Source organism: Marmota marmota, unplaced genomic scaffold (assembly GCF_001458135.2).
Source record: "Marmota marmota marmota unplaced genomic scaffold, marMar, whole genome shotgun sequence".
Taxonomy (NCBI): domain Eukaryota; kingdom Metazoa; phylum Chordata; class Mammalia; order Rodentia; family Sciuridae; genus Marmota; species Marmota marmota.
In genome coordinates this window covers 22,365,841-22,385,003 of record NW_026000174.1, presented here as the reverse complement: position 1 = coordinate 22,385,003, position 19,163 = coordinate 22,365,841, and the positions used below count along the sequence as shown (strand labels likewise).

General features: G+C 39.2%; 1 protein-coding gene and 1 pseudogene across 2 annotated transcripts; both read left to right on the top strand.

Moving 5' to 3' along the window:
- The first annotated feature begins 3,180 nt into the window (after window positions 1-3,180).
- On the top strand, window positions 3,181-10,343 carry Nrip3 (nuclear receptor interacting protein 3). Its single transcript, XM_015504381.2, has 6 exons — window positions 3,181-3,351; window positions 3,848-3,930; window positions 6,005-6,144; window positions 6,915-6,967; window positions 7,149-7,243; window positions 7,538-10,343. The coding sequence occupies exons 1-6, from the start codon at window positions 3,220-3,222 to the stop codon at window positions 7,551-7,553; spliced, it is 519 nt and encodes a 172-aa protein (XP_015359867.2). The 5' UTR covers window positions 3,181-3,219; the 3' UTR covers window positions 7,554-10,343.
- An 8,026-nt stretch (window positions 10,344-18,369) lies between these two features.
- Window positions 18,370-18,904, top strand: LOC107134132 (annotated as a pseudogene). The gene has a single exon (XR_001502415.2). The product of XR_001502415.2 is annotated as a 60S ribosomal protein L21-like (transcript).
- The last annotated feature ends 259 nt before the right edge of the window (window positions 18,905-19,163 follow it).

The following is a 19,163-nucleotide window of genomic DNA, read 5'->3' as shown; positions in this document are numbered from 1 at the left end:
CCACTGAGCTACATCCCCAGATCTTATATTTATTTATTTATTTATCTTTGAAACAGGATCTTGCTAAATTGCCCAGTGTCTCCCGAGTCACTGGAATTACAGGCAGGTTTCACCATGCCTGCCTCGCCTTTATTCTTATATTTAATACTTTATTATTATTTAGTATTTTATCATTATTATTATTATTAGGTACTGGGGATTGAACTCAAGGGTGCTCTGCCACTGAACTATATCCCCAGTCCTTTCTATTCTTTGAGACAGATTCTCACCAAGTTTCTGAGGGTCTTACTAAGTTGCCAAGGCTACCCTTGAACTTGCAGTTCTCCTGCCTCAGCCTCCTGAGTCTCTGGGATTACAGGCATGTGCCACTGCAGCCAACAGATATATGAATATATTACACTGAGTAGGAGTTTGAACTTTTTTGGTCACTAACTAAAAAAACAAAGGAAAAGATAGAGGGGCAAAATGCACTGGAGAAGTAAAGTAAAATTAAGGCTGAAAATTGTCTACTGGATTCTAGATCATTACTGGTATTGTGAGATCAGAAGTAATCTCAGTGAAGAAAATATAGTATATCACGAAATAGACTTAATGGTTTAGGCTTAAAAAATTATAGACAAGAGTGTGATTACAGATGAGGATGAGTTCAAGAGGCAGTATCTGGGGTTTTGGGTGAGTTTTTTCCTTAGTGTCTAGAAAATTTGAGATGTTCTTTAGCCTATGGAGGAAGGATCTAGGAGAAAGAAAGGAAAATACAGAAGACAATACAGAAGAGAATGACTTCAAGGAGGATAATTTCAGAACTTGCCTTATTTGCCTCATCTGTCCTTAGATTAGGCCCCACTGCAAGATTAAGAGTAAGCAAGTGAAGTATTCAGCAAGACCAGTGTAAGATTGACTGGGGTCGTAGTTTGGTGGTAGAGTGCTTGCCTAGCACATGTGAGGCACTGGGTTCGATCCTCAGCACCAAATAATAATAAAAATGAGCTCAATTCACAGTAGCTAAACTATGGAACCAATCTAGGTGTCCTTCAATAGATGAATGGATAAAGAAAATGTAGTATATATACTCAATGGAATATTACTCAGCTTTAAAGAAGAGTGAAATTATGGCATTTACCAGTAAATGGATGGAGTTGGAGAATATCATGCTAAGTGAAATCAGCCAATCCCAAAAAACTAAATGCCAAATGTTTTCTCTAATATGAGGATGCTAACTCACAATAAGGCTGGGGGGTGGGCACTAAAGAAGAATAGTGTTCCCTTAGATTAGGTAGAGGGAAGTAAAGGGAGGGCAGGGAAGGGGATGTGGGGATAGGAAAGATAGTAGAATGAAACAGACATTATTACTTTATGTATACACGTGACTGCATGACCAATATGATTCCACAACATGTACACTCAGAAAAATGAGAAATTATATCCCATCTATGTATGATATAGCAAAGTACACAAATGCATTCCACTGTCATGTATAACTAATTAAAACAAATAAAAAATAATTTTAAAAAAGTGGGAGAGTCCCAAGCTTTAGGTAAAAGGGATTTGATTAGATGGCTTGTGAAACCCCTTCCAATTTTCAATTCTCCAAATTCATTTTATCAAAATTGGTCCTCCTAGGCATGAACTTGAAAGAAACAAACACCCTGCTTTAGAAGGCTTGAGCAGGGAATGCAGGTTATTAGTAAGAGAGAATAGGATGAAGAATTTATTTTTCTTTTGAGGAGCAAAGCATATTGCATCACAAAATTGGACAGAGTTAGCACTTCCTCTAGCCCCTTATGAAGCTAGGAAGCTCTCATTTTCTTTATAAGTGCCTTTCCCGCCTCTTTTCCCATGGACACTAATTTAGAATCTGCTTTGCCAAGAACCAGTATATTTTAGGAATTCATTTCTTCACCTCACCAGGGTTATAGTGAGTCATGGATCTGACTCCATTCTTCCTTAGAAATCTGTAAGGTGGAAGATAATGAAGACCTCCAGTGCTACCCCTGCCCTAGGAATATTTTAGGCTCTGGGCTTCTAAGGGTGATTTATTCACTTCCCCCTGGAATTGAAGAAATAATGTGTTATATGTTAGATATCCTTTGAGGGATTTAAAAAAAAATTTTTTAGTTGTAGTTGGACATAATACCTTTATTTATTTATTTTTATGTGGTGCTGAGGGTCGAACCTAGCACCTCGAATATGCCAGGGCAACACTCTACCGCTGAGCCCCAGCCCCAGCCCCCCTTTAAGGGATTTTTAAGTGTATTATAAACTGAGCATAAGATGCCTGCGTATAGAAATTTCTCAGGTCAAGCGACTTCAAGAGATGTTCTTAGGGGGCCACTTGGAGTAGGAACAAAAGGGCCTGAATACATCTTCTGGAAAAACTCTCCCAAGCTCTATCAAAGATCAGACTTAAACATTCCTCATTCTGCTTTCTAATATTGGATATCCTGGCACACACATAAGATCTAAATAAATTCCTGCTTCTTGGTTAGTGTCTGCCCCTCTTATGCCCCAACTTTTTGACCCATTGAAGAAAGGGGTTGGATAACAAAATGAGGCAAGAAAAGCCAGTGATTTGAGGTTATCAGTGAGGATGATTCTTATGGGTTCTGTGAGACTCCAAAGTATGTCTGTTGAAAAGCTTGCTCAGCAAATGTGGATCCCTTTTCCATCCCATCCATCCCATGGAATCACACAAGAGCCATGTCACCAAAGCATTTGCAGACTAGGTGTATATATAATACTAAAGGAGTAAAATGTGACATAAAAGTAAATAGCAAGGTACATTTCTTCAGCCTGTGGGAGTGAGCTCCTCTTTCTGTAAGGCACTGATTTACAGATTACGTATTCCAGAATAAGGTCACTTTCCCCTTGAAATGCCCTTACAAGGGAAAAAAAGGCAGGAGTCCACATCACCAGGGTTTTTCCACTCTGTTGAGCCATAGAGCAGTCATTGGCCCTATCCATATTTTCCAGTGTCCTACTTTGCCTTTTCATTTATTCAGGGTAACCTGTTGAAAATTGGCTTATAGCACTTGCTGACAATGAGAAATCCTCACTTGAAGGAAGAATAAGGTTGCAAGGGTAGAGTTCAATCATGTGAGGTTCCTTAATTATTTTTGTGGTACTTTGGGAGTAGTAGGAGAAGGGGGAAGTGACCTGTCTCTAAGAAGTCTCTGTTTTCTATCCCTCAAGCAACCTCATAACATTCTGCAGAGGCGACTCATGGAAACCAACCTGTCTAAGTTCCGAAGCAGTCGTGTACCTTGGGCCTCCAAGACCAACAAATTAAATCAAGCTAAGTCTGAGGGGCTAAAGAAGTCTGAGGATGATGATATGATTTTGGTTTCTTGTCAGGTAATGTTCAGAGAATAGCTTTTCTAGGGCTTGAGGGCAGGATTTGGGGCCCTTTATGATCCCAATAAAAGGTGCTTTCCTCCAAACCTTCTAGACTGTGGGTCTCATCGTGGAATTCATAAATGACTTTTAAAGGGGGCATTCTGGGAAACACTGGAAGTATATGCAATATTTTGTTTGCATGTTCATCTTTATGGGAAGGACCAAAATTTTCATCAGATTTATAAAGGGGTATGTGATTTTTAAAAAAATATATATTTGGTATATAGAATTAAATACCCAAAGTCCTTTGAGATGTTTTGTCACCCTTGGATTCAGCAGGAAAAAGAGCCAATCAAAGGCAAATTTAGCAGTGGGTAAAGATGGGATCCTACCAACCAATAATTGGGAGGATGCTATCCAACCCTGCCTTTCATTTGACATCTGCTGCTTCTCTGCCTCTCCTTTTCTTATTGCTTCTCTGGCTTTTATTGAACAGTATGTTTCCTTCCCACAGTGTGCTGGAAAGGATGTGAAAGCCTTGGTTGACACAGGCTGTCAATACAATATCATCTCCTCAGCCTGTGTAGACAGATTGGGGTAAGTAGCCACTTGTTCTAGGTGGAAATCAGATGTGAATGCACTTTTTGCTTGAATCTATTTTGAGGTTAGACATCCACAGAAGTACAAAGAGAAACATACAAAAGTCAGATCTCAGCTGGAACCAGAGTGCTTACAGAGGAAACAAGGGTAGGTTCTCAGGCATCTGGGAGAAGTCAGTGAGCCAGGAAGTCTTAGGCTTTCTGTTAGCTCTCACCTATTAAGTTCTGAGCAAAGACCTATAGACTCTGGAATGAGAACATGAGACTTCTGATTTACCATATGCCCTGCTCTGGTCCACCAGACAGTAAGTCAGAAGTAACTGTCCTATTGTTACTCCTGGTGAGTAAAAGCAGGGATATTGTTGGTCTTAACTTACTCAGGACCTGGAGAACACACTGCCGGAAGAAGCATTAGTCGGAACTAAGAATAGGCTACTGGGCCCTGGCTGTCATAGGAGTGATTTCTTTTTCTTCTTTAAAAGAAAGAGAGAGAGAGAGAATTTTTTAATATTTATCTTTTAGTTTTCAGCGGACATAACATCTTTGTTTGTATGTGGTGCTGAGGATCGAACCTGGGCCGCAAGCATGCCAGGCGAGCGCTCTACCGCTTGAGCCACATCCCCAGCCCCCATAGGAGTGATTTCACTGGGAGTTTCTTAGTGCCTCTCCTCCCCACGAAGAACATGTAAAATCAGGTCCTACTGTTTCCCCTGCTGGGGAATGAGTGGGAGGAGGACACCTAGTATACCGAATGTCTTCAGTTCTTTTAACAGATAGAACTGGGCTCTCCCTCTTTTAGTCAGAGAAAACCATTCTGTATCTTGCCTACTTTTTACTCAAGCTCTACTTTTCTTTTCTTCTTTCTACTCTTTCCTTCAAAGTACCAGATGGGCCTTGAAGTCTAGCCCAGAATCAGTAAGATCAACCCAATAATCACTTTCCATATCTCTAGCCCTAAGTACAATAAATTATTCCCTAGCCCAAATCTCTGCAATGATACAGTCACTGATATAGACATCATGGTCCAGTTTGAGTTACATTCAAGACATTCATATTCTTAAGTAGGCTTTATATAGGGCTTCATCCTGTATCTACTCCGTCTTTTATCCCTCACCACCAATATGACTCTTTGAAGTTGACTCTGTATTTTGTATATTGCTATGTAGTGTTGGTGATGGAGGAGTCTGGGACTCAAGTGCTCTTGTGGGATGAATCCTGAGCTCTTATTAGGTAAAGAGATGAGATATGGTGCAACATGATGGTTCCAGAACAACTAATAATGTTCTGTGTATAATTAGGCAGCAGACTGCCATGATTCTCGAGAAATTAATAACCATCTGTAAAACTGCAGTTATTTTTCTTTTGGATGGGCTGTAACACCAAAAGACAGGATGTGGAGGAAAGCAGAAGTATTGGCACAGAAAGTCCATAATTAAGTATTTATCTACCAACCCATAATAGCTCGGGTGCTAGCTATTCCAATAGGCTTATATAACTATGTGAAACATTGGTGGTATTCTTTTCCTTCTTCTTGCCAGGTAATATTCAGAGAATAGCTTTTTTTTAATAGAAAAGTCAAATTAATGAGAATTTTCTCTATAATATTCCTTGCTGATACCATTATTCAATGCATTTACTAAATACATACTTGCCCCCACTAACCTTATAGCCTGAGACAAACCTTCTAAAATTAGGATTAACCCACCTTCTTTGATATTTGTTACCCACAGACGAGTAAAAGGACACATTAACTAAACTGCTCACACATAGGTGGGGAAGTTAGGATGCAGAATAGGATACTCTCTGAATATGTCAACTTTCCTATTTCACCAATGCAGATAGTGATATAAGTTTTTTGACAATAGTAAACAAAATTTAGGGGTTTTTTAATATTCCCATCGCATGTTTAGGACAAAATGCTGAAACACGTGTAGGCTGGATAGTTCTTATTTTAGTAAATTAATCTCCAGAAATCCCTAGAGAATTCCAATTGTGGATCAGAAGGTAGGCATTGCTGGATTCTACCAGAAACCTCTGCCAAGAGGATTCTGATATCTTTCTTTCTGGTGCAGACTCAAGGAGTATGTCAGATCTCACAAGCATGAAGGAGAAAAGTTTTCTCTACCCCGACATCTCAAAGTGGTGGGCCAGATAGAGCACCTAGTGATCACAATGGGCTCCCTGCGCCTGGACTGCCCAGCAGCTGTGGTTGGTGAGTAAAATGGGGAACTGAACCTATGGGCCCTAATGTAAACCCTCATGAGAACTCATGCCTGTAAATACTGACTTTCTCAAAATCCCAGTTTCTCATTTTTCTGTGCTATAGACCTTGTTCCAATTTTGTCCTCTAAAGTATTAGATGGACCCAAGCTAATTTAAGACATGCTAAAAATCAATCAGAAAAACAATTGTGGAACTCAGACTTAAAAATCATGGAGCAAGGAAACAAACATTTTTGTGTGCAGGTGAAACTATCCCAGGAGCTTTCCATTAATTAGTTAGTGGCACAAAACAAAATCCTCTCACTCCTTTCCCATAAATCCCTTAATAATTTCTCATCTACCTCCTACAATATTCCTCTCATGCATTCTCTTCTAAACTATTCTTGTTTTTGACTACAGGGGTCTCTGTCTTTTAGAGTGAAAAAGACTTGCATTTGAATCTTGACTGCATTCCTTTTTTTAATGAAAATCATAATCCAATTAATAACAGAAAAATACAAATTATCTTTGGGGAATATACCTTGCTTACAGACAACCATGTGCATAAGACACACATATATACAGCTCCTGAAATCCCTTGCTTTTTAACTATAGTGATCTGAGAAAATTACTTAATAATAGGTGCTTAACAGATGTTCATTAGCTGGCTGGCCAGAAGGAATGAAGGATGAAATGAACCTAATGATGATCAAACTGGCTTCTAAGCCATCAAGGAAATGGCTGAATCTTATTATTTTTTGTTTCATTTTCTTTTCATTAGAGGACAATGAGAAAAACTTGTCTCTTGGTCTCCAAACTCTCCGATCCCTGAAGGTAGGATTGACTTCACTTTTCCTCTGATGTTTCCTCTTTAAGGCAGGGATCCTTTTGTATGGGGACCCTATTGTGGAGTTATTGAAAAGGGCTGGGGATGTAGCTTAGTGGTAAAGCAACCCTGGGTTCAATCCCCAATATCAAAACAATAAAGTGACCAGTGATTTTCCTTTGTTTTCAGTGTATCATAAATTTGGATAAGCACCGGCTGATCATGGGGAAGACAGACAGGGAAGAAATTCCTTTTGTGGAGACAGTTTCTTTGAATGAAGACAAGTAAGTGTTCAGATTGGCCAGGAAAAGTCAAACCCGTTTGTCATGAGATGAGGGGATTCTCAGACAGTATGTGGGTTACATCCTGCCTTTAGCTTTCAATCATACCCCAAGCCCACCCCTTCCCACCCCCATAGTTTCACCATCCCACAAAACTCTGCAGCCCATACTTCAGAATGAGCAGTGATAAAATCATACAAAGTGGGGGAAATGGGGAACTTTTAAACCAAAGTTTGTTTTGCCTTTGGTCTTTTTTTAATTTGGTGTCATTTTTCTGATGTTTCTTTCTCATTTCAGCACTTCAGAAGCATAACTACAGTCTATAGCATATCTGCACGCGTGCACACACACCAGGTTGACAGATTGAGAAAACTGGGTTTGAACCAAATGCTGTAGCAACTTGCTGTGGACCAAGTCCTTCCCTCCAATAGATGCTCCAGGGACTCCTTCCCACTCACACCTTTATAGACTACTGTCTGTGCTTAGAGATCTTGTCTGGTTACAGCCATTGTTTTCTACTTCTTTGATCACTTAATTTATAGACCCTTTTTGACACTGCCAGGTCTCCCTTGTGGCCTATTTCTCTGCTTCTTCCAAGAAATTAATTAGTTAAGTGTAGGGGCTGCCAGGTTGTATTTCTTCATAGATACACTTGCTTTTCCTATAGCTAAATGTGTAACAAACAGGAACCTGACTTTTATCTCCTTTCAGAGATATAGGAAACCTATGTATTGGAATTAGAATCCCTTCTAATTAATTGATTTATCAAGTATGAATTGATCGTAAAGAGCCCAGATAAGTAATCTCGTCCAAACCTTTATTTAAAGGTCCAGAGAGGCCAGTGAATTATCTAAACTTATATTTAAAGTCAGTGACAGAAGGGACCTAAAATTCAAACCTGATTTCTAAGCTAAAGCTCCTGTGCTGACTCATTTGTTTTCAAGCCTTAACGGAAAGCAAAGAGGTATGTGTAAAAAACCAAAAAGGCAGGGTAGGGAGATTTGTGCTTGGAGATGCATTCCAGGAGGAACTGGGTCACCTTCTTTGCTAGGTGCCAAGCCCACTTTTAGTTCCCTCCCCTAAATTGTTACATGTAGGCCCTTATCTCAGTGCCTAAAGACTGAAGGTACAAAATGAAATAGTCTTTCACTGAAAACTTCTTGAACAGGAGGAAGGGGAAGAAACCACAGATGGAGGAATATTAATCCCTCTCTGAGATATAATTGAAGGCTTCAGTGAATAATAGGGGCATCACTAAGACATTGAGTGTCCCCAAGATCCAGTCAATATTTTTGCCTAGCTTGACAAAGTAGTTGGAAATAGGGGTAAGGAAAGGAAATTTAAAAAATTCTGAGCAGGGCCAGAATAGAAGGGAGCAGACTAAGTAGAATCAATTGGTAGGGAGGCCTACTGGGGGAAACCTTTCTAGGATGGTGGTAAGGAGTAAAACTGACAGGCAGGGAATCGAAGCTTGGGGAAGTCCCCAGCTCTGTCTTCTTACAAACAAAGAAGCAGAGCACTGGGTGGTGTTAAGAACAACCCTTTTATAACTGCTCAGTATTCCCTGACCCCTATCAAAGAGTTGGGGATATCATGAAGGTAGGGGTTAGAACTTTTTTGTTAGGGTGTCAGCTTAGGCATAAACATACCTACAATGGAATCCCCCCTTTAGTTCAGTCATATAAGTGGTGTTTGGACAAGTAGGAAAAATAGCCAGCTGTAAGTATCACTTTAAGATATTCCCAAGTCTACCCTTGGTTCACAGCAGTAGTTCACGTGGTGTTTAATGGATCCCACTTTGAACCTTGCCAACTACCACCAACTATTTTGTCTAGTGTTTAGTTCCTGCCACTATCAAACAATTTTTTGGAACCTGAATATTTTTGCCCTCACAGAAGCTCCCTAAAGATTAGGAACTTGGTGACCCCCATTTGAACAATTAGGCAGTCATTGGTCATTGTCACTGGGTCATTCCCAAGGCCTCTTTCCTATCAGCCTCTACAAAGGAAGCTGGATGGACATCTCTGCATAGCCATAGTGGAGCAGACTAGGCTACATCTGAAGTTCAGTATTTGAACCAAGGATTGCCAACTTCAGTCTGTCCTTCAGCTACACCCATTCCCTTACCTAGGAGATATTTGCTCCTTCCCACACTCCTCTCCTACCTATCATGTGATGCTTTGTCCTGTGTCTTATCCTAGGATAGAGCTGAAATATTTAATTCCTTGTTTTCCTACATTAAAGTTTAACTCCAAGCCTTGACTTGTGGCCACATGTGAGGCATATTTCAGGCTCTTTCTGGTTTATCATTATTGAATTCCCTTTAGACCAAGTAAGCCAGGAATTCTCAGATTCTGCAAAGATGCAAGTGATTCTGGTTCTTAGTTTAGGACCATATAGCATTAGGGGGATAATTACATGGGTTTAATGATCCTCTGGTCTCTGAAAATCAGTAAGCAATTTTCTTGATGGAGACACCTAAAAATGCCTAAAGGCAATTAGGGTAAGTCTTAAAATTCATTAACTTTCTTTAAATGCTCCAAGTGGATTACTCTGATAGCTTTTATCCCCCTGAGGTTCATAAGGGAGCACTGTCTACTTTGGAGGGGGCTATCAAGATAAGAAGGTGAGGTCAGTTCTTCCCAGAGTCTTAGAAAATTCAGGTGCCTCTGAGGGAGTGGGAGAGGAATGTCTACCTACATCATAGTTCTGAGGATAGGCAGGAGCAAGAAGTACCATCTCATTCCTTATTAGATGTCCACCACAAATATAGGATGTTTAAGAATATTTTTGTCATTTGATATTTCTATGCCTGACTCTTTTAAGGAATGAATATTTTCTGACTTTTCTATTGCTTTGTCCTGCACAGACCCCACCTGGTATGATTTTTTATTCCTTAGCTCAGAGTGGATTACCTGGTATGTTGGCTACCCTCACTCTCGTATAATAGAAATCTTTCTAGGCTGGGCACACGGAGATGAACTGGATTCCTCCCTCCTGATGCCAGGCCTCTCTGCATTGGCACTTTATCTGCTCAGTGTTTCTGGCTGTGTTGGGTTTATTTGTGAGACTGTTGAAACAATAAAGTGAAATCTTCCCTCTTTGTGCTTGTCTGACAGTCTCTGTGTTAGAGCCCTAACCAGGAAGGTGAGGGAGCCCAGGCACAGCCTGATTACATCAGTGTTTCTCTCTTAGGGCCTTCTGAACACAAGTCTTTGTGGGTTCCTCCATTGCTAATAGTCCTTCAGCTCCCTCTTACTGGCTATATGTCTTTAGGCAAATTGGTGAATCTCACTGAGCTTGGTTTTGTAGTCCATAAAATATACATAATAATAGTACTTACTCATAGTGTTATATGAGATAATCCATATAAAGTGGTCATGCAAAACTTTATATATGAGAGTAATCTTTTATGGTGGATCAATCAGCAGTGAAGGAGAGAATACTTCTAGAAAAAAATATTAATTCAAACAGGAGAGGTTAGGGAAGGAAAATGACTGAATGAATCTTAATATATTGTCAAAGTCAATGTCAAATGGTATTCCAAATAAATGCATTTTATATATTATGGAAACTTAACTCTTAAGTGTTAATATCTTTAATCTTTATAAATAGAGTGGTTAAATAGTCAACTAGTAACATGATTTAACTATGAAACCAGATGCTCCAGTGTTGACATACTCAAAACCTGCCAGTTGCCTTGAATAAGAGGAAGTTTGATTTAGTAGAGATACTTGTATTTGACAGGGGAGAGACTTGGAGGGTAGAGGGAGTGGGTACATATAACCTTCTGTACTATAAGCATGAATAATAGGAATCTAACTCTACTTTGATCTGATCTGGGGATTCTGTTATGAAATGCTGGACTCCTTATTACACTGGATGATCTTTACCTGGGGCTGTGGATTTTATACTGAGAAGTGCTATACTGATTCTTATCTTACTTACTCTGGAGATACATAAAGGTATGAGAACTGATTGATGCTAGGGTTGACCTTGTGAGGAACCAATTACCATGTTAAAGTCCTATAGAAACGGTCCCCCAAGCTGGGAATGGAGCCACCATTTGACCCAGCTATTCCCCTTCTTGGTCTATTCCCTAAAGACCTAAAAAGAGCATGCTACAGGGACACTGCTACATCGATGTTCATAGCAGCACAATTCACAATAGCAAGACTGTGGAACCAACCTAGATGCCCTTCAATAGACGAATGGATAAAAAAAACTGTGGCATTTATACACAATGGAGTATTACTCTGCATTAAAAAACTGACAAAGTCATAGAATTTGCAGGGAAATGGATGGCATTAAGAGCAGATTATGCTAAGTGAAGCTAGCCAATCCCTAAAAATAAATGCCAAATGTCTTCTTTGATATAAGGAGAGTAACTAAGAACAGAGTAGGGATCGAAGAGCAGGAGAAGAAGATTAACATTTAACAGGGATGAGAGGTGGGAGGGAAAGGGAGAGAGAAGGGAAATTGCATGGTAATGGAAGGAGACCCTCAGGGTTATACAGTGGAGGGGGTAGAGAGAGAGGAGGGGAGGGGAGGGGAGAGGTGGGGAGGGGGGATGGTGGAGGATGGGAAAGGCAGCGGAGCACAACAGACACTAGTATGGCAATATGTAAATCAATGGATGTGTAACTGATGTGATTCTGCAATCTGTGTATGGGGTGAAGGTGGGAGTTCATAACCCACTTGAATCAAAGTGTGGAATATGATATGTCAAGAAATTTGTAATGTTTTGAACAACCAACAATAAAAAATTTAAAAAAAAAATAAAAAATAAAAAAAAGGAAAAAAAAATAAATAAAATGAACACAGTGAAAAAAAAGAAACGGTCCCCCATATCTAAGCTCATACTAATTTCTCTGTTGTATAAGGAATAACTGGGAAATAGAAAATATACCATAATAAAGAGGTTTCATTATGGCAAATTTGAGCACAAGGGTCTATGAAAGGGACCTATTCTAAGGCCTGACCAAATGGAGGATCCAGCTGTGAATGACCCATAAGGAATAGTTCAATATCAGCAGGTAAGTCATGAGGTGAAGAGTAGACAATCATATTTCCTTAGTCCATTCTCCTAAATCAGGAGCTAGCCAACTTTTTCTGTAAAAGTCCAGATAAATATATTTGGCTCTATGGGTCAGTCCTTTGCAACTACTCAGTGCTATCACTATGACATGAAAGCGACCATAGGCATATTCAAATGAATAAAATTTGAATTTTATATAATTGTTACATATTACAATATAATGTCATCTTTAGATTTTTCTTAGCCACTTCAAAGTATAAAAATTATCCTTAGTTTGCAAACTGTATGAAAACAAAATTTGGCTATAGGTTATGATTTGCTGTGCTATGTCTAAATTATTTCATACCTTCTTTTTCTTCTCAAATTCCAATACCTTCTTCCCCATTCTCACTTTGAGATGAAGACTTTGCTTTCTACTTCACTCATGAAGTAATCAGAACACTCACCACTTCACCACATCTATTCTCTTCCCAGCATCTGTATGCATATATTAGCTTTTACTTTTGTTACTGTTACCATAGTATAATACTAGATCTGTATAACTTATTATCTGCTCCCACACAGAGAGCCTTTGTCTGTTTTGTTCACTCATGTTCACCCAGTATCAAAAATAGTGTTTAGCACAAAACTGCTTATCAAATATTTGAGTTAACACTGGCTACCAGACCAAGTCAGAGGTTTAAGTAGTTTTTCTCCAGTTACTTACCTCCCTTTCCAAGAGTAAGTTGGATCTCTTGATCACCCTAAGTGGAACTTTTCAAATTTCTATTCTATTCTGTCATTTGGTTGTAACTGATTAGATTGATTTCAAAAACTACCAATGTGTTTTTGAAAAATACTGCCATGGCTTATGCAGGAGGCTGAGGCAAGAGGATGGCAAGTTTAAGGCCAATCTGGGCAATTTATTGAGATTCTCTCAAAAAATGAAAAGGACTGGGGATGTAGCTCAGTGGTAGAACACCCCTGATTCAATCCCCAATACAGGGAGGAAAATGAAAAATACTGCAGTACCTCCTTCTAATTGCAAGCCCTTATTGTGTACACAGAGCTTTGCATCAGCTTTCTAATGCCTTATTCTTACATAAGAATAGACAGCCAGTGATCTCGACATTTAAGAAAAGCTCCCAACTCAAAAGACAGAAACAAAGACTGAAAAACTCACATAAACAATTAAAGAAGCAAAAGAAAATATTAAAAACATTCTCAGAGAAATAAGATATTACATCCCCAAGTGGAACAGAATGCTATTTAAAGTCACAGGGACAGATAGGCATGGCACAGAATGCCTGTAATCCTAGTGTCTTCAAAGGGTGAGTCAGGAGGATCGTGAGTTCAAAGCCAGCCTCAGCAACGGCGAGGCACTAAGCAACTCAGTGAGATCCTGCCTCTAAATAAAATACAAAATAAGGCTGGGGATGTGGCTCAGTGGCCAAATGCCCCTGAGTTCAATCCCTGCTAAACACCCCCTACCCATCCCAAAAGTTGCAGAGAAGTGGACAAGAAAGTGCTGCCCTGGAAGATATTATGCTAAGTGAAATAAGCCAGGCACAGAAAGACAAATACTATATGACCCACTTACATGTAGAATACAAAACAATCAAATTCATAGAATGAGAATAGAAAGGTGGCTACCAGAGGCTGGAGGTTAAAGGAAATAGGGAGATGTTGGTCAAGGGTACAGTATCAGTTAACAGAAGGAATAAGCTTTTTGAGATATAGTATACAACATGGCAACTACAGCTAATAATATTGTATATTCTGAAACTGCCAAGTAAATTTCAAATTTTCTCACCACACAAAAAAATGTATTTTTTGTGCATTTGAGATGTTGGATATGGTAATCTTGGTAAATAATTCTACATTGTATACACAGATTGTGACATCATTTTGTACCCCATAAATACGGAAAATTTGTTGATTTGTAATAAAATGTTTAAAAATTAAAAGGAAATTAGACAAAGTACTTTAGTATATTTAAAATATAATAGAAATTTAAAAATTAAAAAGAAGAGTTGGAAGGTAAAATTTTTTCAGAAAAAAACCCAAAAGAGGTGGAAATGGGGAAGACAGAGTAAAAGTTTCCTAGAACAAAAGCTGTGCAGTAGGTGTAGAGAATAACCAGTCTGGAATGGAGGATTACAGACTCCAGGAAGGTTGACTCCAATTTAAGAAATGAATGGATAAGGGTTGAATGTGTAGTTCAAAAGTTGAGCACTTGCCTAGCATGCTCAAGGCCTTGAGTTCAATGTCCAGCACCTCAAAATAAATAAATGAACAGACTATTTGATGTGTTTGAATGTTTTCAGAGACTTTGGGATAGATTGATTATAGATACTTGAATGTCAGGTACCTAAGAAAGTTTGAATGGAGTAGTAGGCAATGGCTAACATCAAAGAAAGGAAATATAATCATATACCTTTGCTAATAATCGATTAACTATAAATAATGTGTACATTTTTGTAATAAAATAATGGTTATTTGCCTAAGTAGGGTAATATAGATACATTGAGGGGGTAGAGGATGCAGAAACAATATGTGTTTATAAGAAGGTTATAGAGGGGGCTGGGATTGTGGCTCAGCAATAGAGCACTCGCCTAGTGCTTGACTGTGAAGAGAGTGAAGCCCTGGATTCAATATGAAGCCTTGAATGTAAAGGCCTGGGTTCAATCCTCAGCACCACATAAAAATAAATAAATAAAGGTATTGTGTCCAACTACAACTAAAAAGTAAATATTTTAAAAAGAGAAAAAAGAAGAAGGTTATAAAGGGGCTGGGGCTGTAGCTCAGTGGTAGAGCACTTGCCTAGCATGTATGAGGTACTGGGTTCGATTCTCAGCACCACATAAAAATAAACAAAATAAAGGCATTCTGTCCATCTACAACTACAAAAAAAATTTTTTTTAAAAAAAGGTTAGAGTATAAACTCATTGCCTATAGCAAGAAATAAAATGATGGCCTAAATTGAAAAATTAATAACTAGTGGGCTGGGGATATGGTTCAAGCGGTAGCGTGCTCGCCTGGCATGCGCAGGGTGCTAGATTTGATCCTCAGCACCACATAAAAAAAATTAAATAAAGATGTTGTATCCTCCGAAAACTAAAAAATATTAAAAAATTCTCTCTTTAAAAAAAGAAAAAAATGAAATAGTTATATAAAAATAACCAGTATAAGCATCTATTTAGAAATATGAAAATAAATCCCTGACAGATGACCAAAAGATTAAAAATATATTATCTCTAGGGTGTAGAAATTAAGAGTGTAGAAGGCTGACAGGACCTGGTGTTTTTTCTTGTAAGACCAGTGATCCTATTTGATTCTTTTAAATGTTATATGTTGATAAAAATGAATATGATTAATGTAGTATTTATTTGAAAATATTAGTAATAAAGAATGAGGGACAGTTCTCATAAGTATTGTAAGACACTGGAAAACCAATACTGATTTAGTTCCCCTCTTAAACTAAAAAATATCTTGTGGCCTGAGTGCCTGCCTAGCATGTGTGAGGCACTGAGTTTGATTCTCAACACTACATGAAAATAAATAAATATTAATATGGTGATTACGTGAATTAAAAAAAAATATCTTGCTACTCTGGTACTGACCATACAAACTGTGTTGCTTTGTTATTTCAAGGGCCCAACTAACTTGTTGGCAATGGTAGCACCAAGAGTTCTAGAAACAGAGATAATATTATGGTCCCATTCATTGTTATTATAGTGGGCATGAGCAAGTGATCACATAGTGTTGCATACTAAAATGGCTTTACAGACAACCAAAGGCAGAAAACCTCAGTAAAGGGGGCTGAGAAGGAGAAAACATCCTGACATAAGAAGGCTCATCTAGGACATTCCCAGGGTATGCTAAGAAATAGCTGGAAGGACTTTTGTGCGTGTGTGCACAACCTTCTGTATCTACTGGAAGCACAAAGGAAATCATCATCATTGATGCTGTGTAAGATTCTATTTGTTCTCCTGGACTGCTGTGGCCTGGTCAAGTGCTGAATAAATCAGAGACGATGGGGTGGAGGAATAAGAAAGAAGGGGTCATGCAGAGAGCTCCAATTAATCACTGAAGGGGAATAGATAGGGACCTGCAGATAACTGGCATTTGTCCCAGATACATATATTGTCACTTCTTCCTAACCTTCTGACTCCCTCACTTAAATTTAGAAAAGGTTCCTCTTCCGTATCTAACCATCCCCCACCAGGGGATTTTTCAGGCCTCACGGAGAAGAGGACCCAGACTAGGTGGAAGGGTACACCTGGACTGCATCACTCAAGAGGAATACAGTAGGGAATCTGGTTACAGGAAAGCAAAGAAAAGAGCAGGGAGAAGAGTGGTTAGGCCAGCCTCACTTTTAGAAAGAACAACTCCAAAGTGATTCAGGGTCTAGGAAGACCATAGGTCAGAAATCTTTCTTCTCCACTGCCTACTACGGTGCCCATGATCCAGATGCCACACCTCAGCCTCTTACAGTCAGAAATAAATCAAGCAAGGATTCGAGTAGGTGCCTGGTATTTTTCTTTGAAGCTAACTAGAAGAGCTTATTTCATTCCCTTTTCTCCTTTCCCTGGTTCACACATTTATTGCTGTTTGCTCCAAGAGTTCACAATATTTTGGACGAGGTGAGGGTTATAAAGGGAGATAGGAAAGCATAATTTTATCATAATGGGGTAAATCAGGAAAGATATTTATATCAACACAGAAGAGAGTACATTTGTCAAGGAAAGCTTTCTGCCCTAGAAGACCCCTGACCTAAAGGAAAGAGTTATTGAATTATAAGCAGGGCAGAAAGAAGAACCAACCCTTCCACTTCTGATGAGTCACTTGAAATTACATTCATTTTTTGCCAAACATGTACTTCTCTCAGACCCTCAGCTCTACCTTTCCCTCCCTGATACTCTCCTACTTACATCAGCCTGAATCTTCAGTCAGCCTGTAATCAGGCAGCAATCTTATAGTCATACTCCACTAATGGCAGCCACACTATATATTCTAGAACAGTGCTGCCTAAAAAAATTTAAAATTTTTAGTAGCCACATTTAAGAAGTAAAAAAGTGAAATTAATAGTATATTTTATTTAATCCACTATATCCAAAACATTTAAACTTTACTTTTTTTTCCTTTGGTACTGGAGATTGAACTCGGGGGCACTCGACCATTGAGCCACATCCCCAGCCCTATTTTGTATTTTATTTAGAGACAGGGTCTGAGTTGCTTAGTGCCTCACCATTGCTGAGGCTGGCTTCAAACTTGCAATCCTTCTGCCTCAGCCTCCAGAGCCACTGGGATTACAGTTGTGCCCAGCAACTTTAGTCAATATTTTAAATTTAGATATTTTACATTTTTTGCATGCTATATCTTTGAAACCAGTGTATGTTTGACATTTTTATTATAGCTCAATTCAGACTTGCCACATTTCAAATGCTCAGTGCAACTCTAAATGCTGTCTTGGTCAGGGCAGCTGTCCAGATTGAGAGTATTTGATGTTTCTCCACTAAAAAGATGGAAGCCAGATGGGCATGGTGGAGAGAAGCCTGGGCAACACAAGAAACCCCCATCTCAAACAGACACACACAACAGATGAAGCCCCTCAGATGGAGGCAGTAAGGTATATTTCCTGTAAGCCTCTGTACCCCTATCAAGGCCTTGAAAACAATTTTTAAGGAAGAAGTCTTATGAGGTTTCAGCAAAGAGTGAGCACTCCATTATTTAGATACCAGTCCTAGACAACCCTAAACTGATGCCAAATTTGCAGCTGAATCAGCTTTTAGCAATCAGATCCACAGTGCCTCACCATTACATCTAACCCAGGCTGTCTCCAGATTTTCTCTGGCCAGCAAAACACCCACTGCAAAGACTTGAGAGTTCACCAGTGTGACAGTATCTTCACAGGAAACTGGTAAGAAAGCAACTAGCCCAGCTGATCTGGCTGTGATTGGGGTTTGGTGTCATTTGCCATTTGGGACCCAAAATGGCTAAATACATGTGGTGCAGTAACAGAAAGCTTGTGTTGGAGTCTGGCCTAGAAGCAATAAGAATCACATGGGAGGAAAAATATTCAGAAAATTTTACCTGTTGAAACATTTCACAGTTTTCTTTTCGGCCGGAACCGCCATCTTTCAGTAATTCGCCAAAATGACGAACACAAAGGGAAAGAGGAGAGGAACCCGACATATGTTCTCCAGGCCTTTTAGAAAACATGGAGTTGTTCCTTTGGCCACATATATGTGAATCTACAAGAAGGGTGATATTGTAGACATCAAGGGAATGGGTACTGTTCAAAAAGGAATGCCCCACAAACGTTATCATGGCAAAACTGGGAGAGTCTACAATGTTACCCAGCATGCTGTTGGCATTGTTGTGAATAAGCAAGTTAAGGGCAAGATTCTTGCCAAGAGGATTAATGTGCGTATTGAGCATATTAAGCACTCTAAGAGCCGAGACAGCTTCCTGAAACGTGTGAAGGAAAATGATCAGAAAAAGAAGGAAGCCAAAGAGAAAGGTACCTGGGTTCAGCTGAAGCGCCAGCCTTCCCCACCCAGAGAAGCACATTTTGTGAGAACAAATGGAAAGGAGCCTGAACTGCTGGAACCTATTCCCTATGAATTCATGGCATAATAAATGTAAAAAAAAAAAAAAGAAACATTTTCACAAACTAGAAAGGACCACTTTTTAAAAAAAATTGTTCTAATTAGTTATACATGACAGAATGTAAATGGAGCACAAGTTCTCATTCCTCTGGCTATACATGGTGCAGAATCACACCAGTAGTGTAATCATATGTATATATAGGGTAATAATGTCTGTCTCTTTCTACCGTCCTTTCCATCCCCATAGCCCCAACCCTCCTCTCACTCCCCTCTGCACAATCCAAAGTTGCTT

Excerpts from the sequence above, each read along its gene's own strand:
- Nrip3 (XM_015504381.2), top strand. The coding sequence starts at position 3,220 with ATGGAAACCAACCTGTCTAAGTTCCGAAGCAGTCGTGTACCTTGGGCC. Across the intron at positions 6,145-6,914 it reads CTGCCCAGCAGCTGTGGTTG|AGGACAATGAGAAAAACTTG; the intron begins GTGAGTAAAATG and ends TCTTTTCATTAG. Across the intron at positions 6,968-7,148 it reads AAACTCTCCGATCCCTGAAG|TGTATCATAAATTTGGATAA; the intron begins GTAGGATTGACT and ends CTTTGTTTTCAG.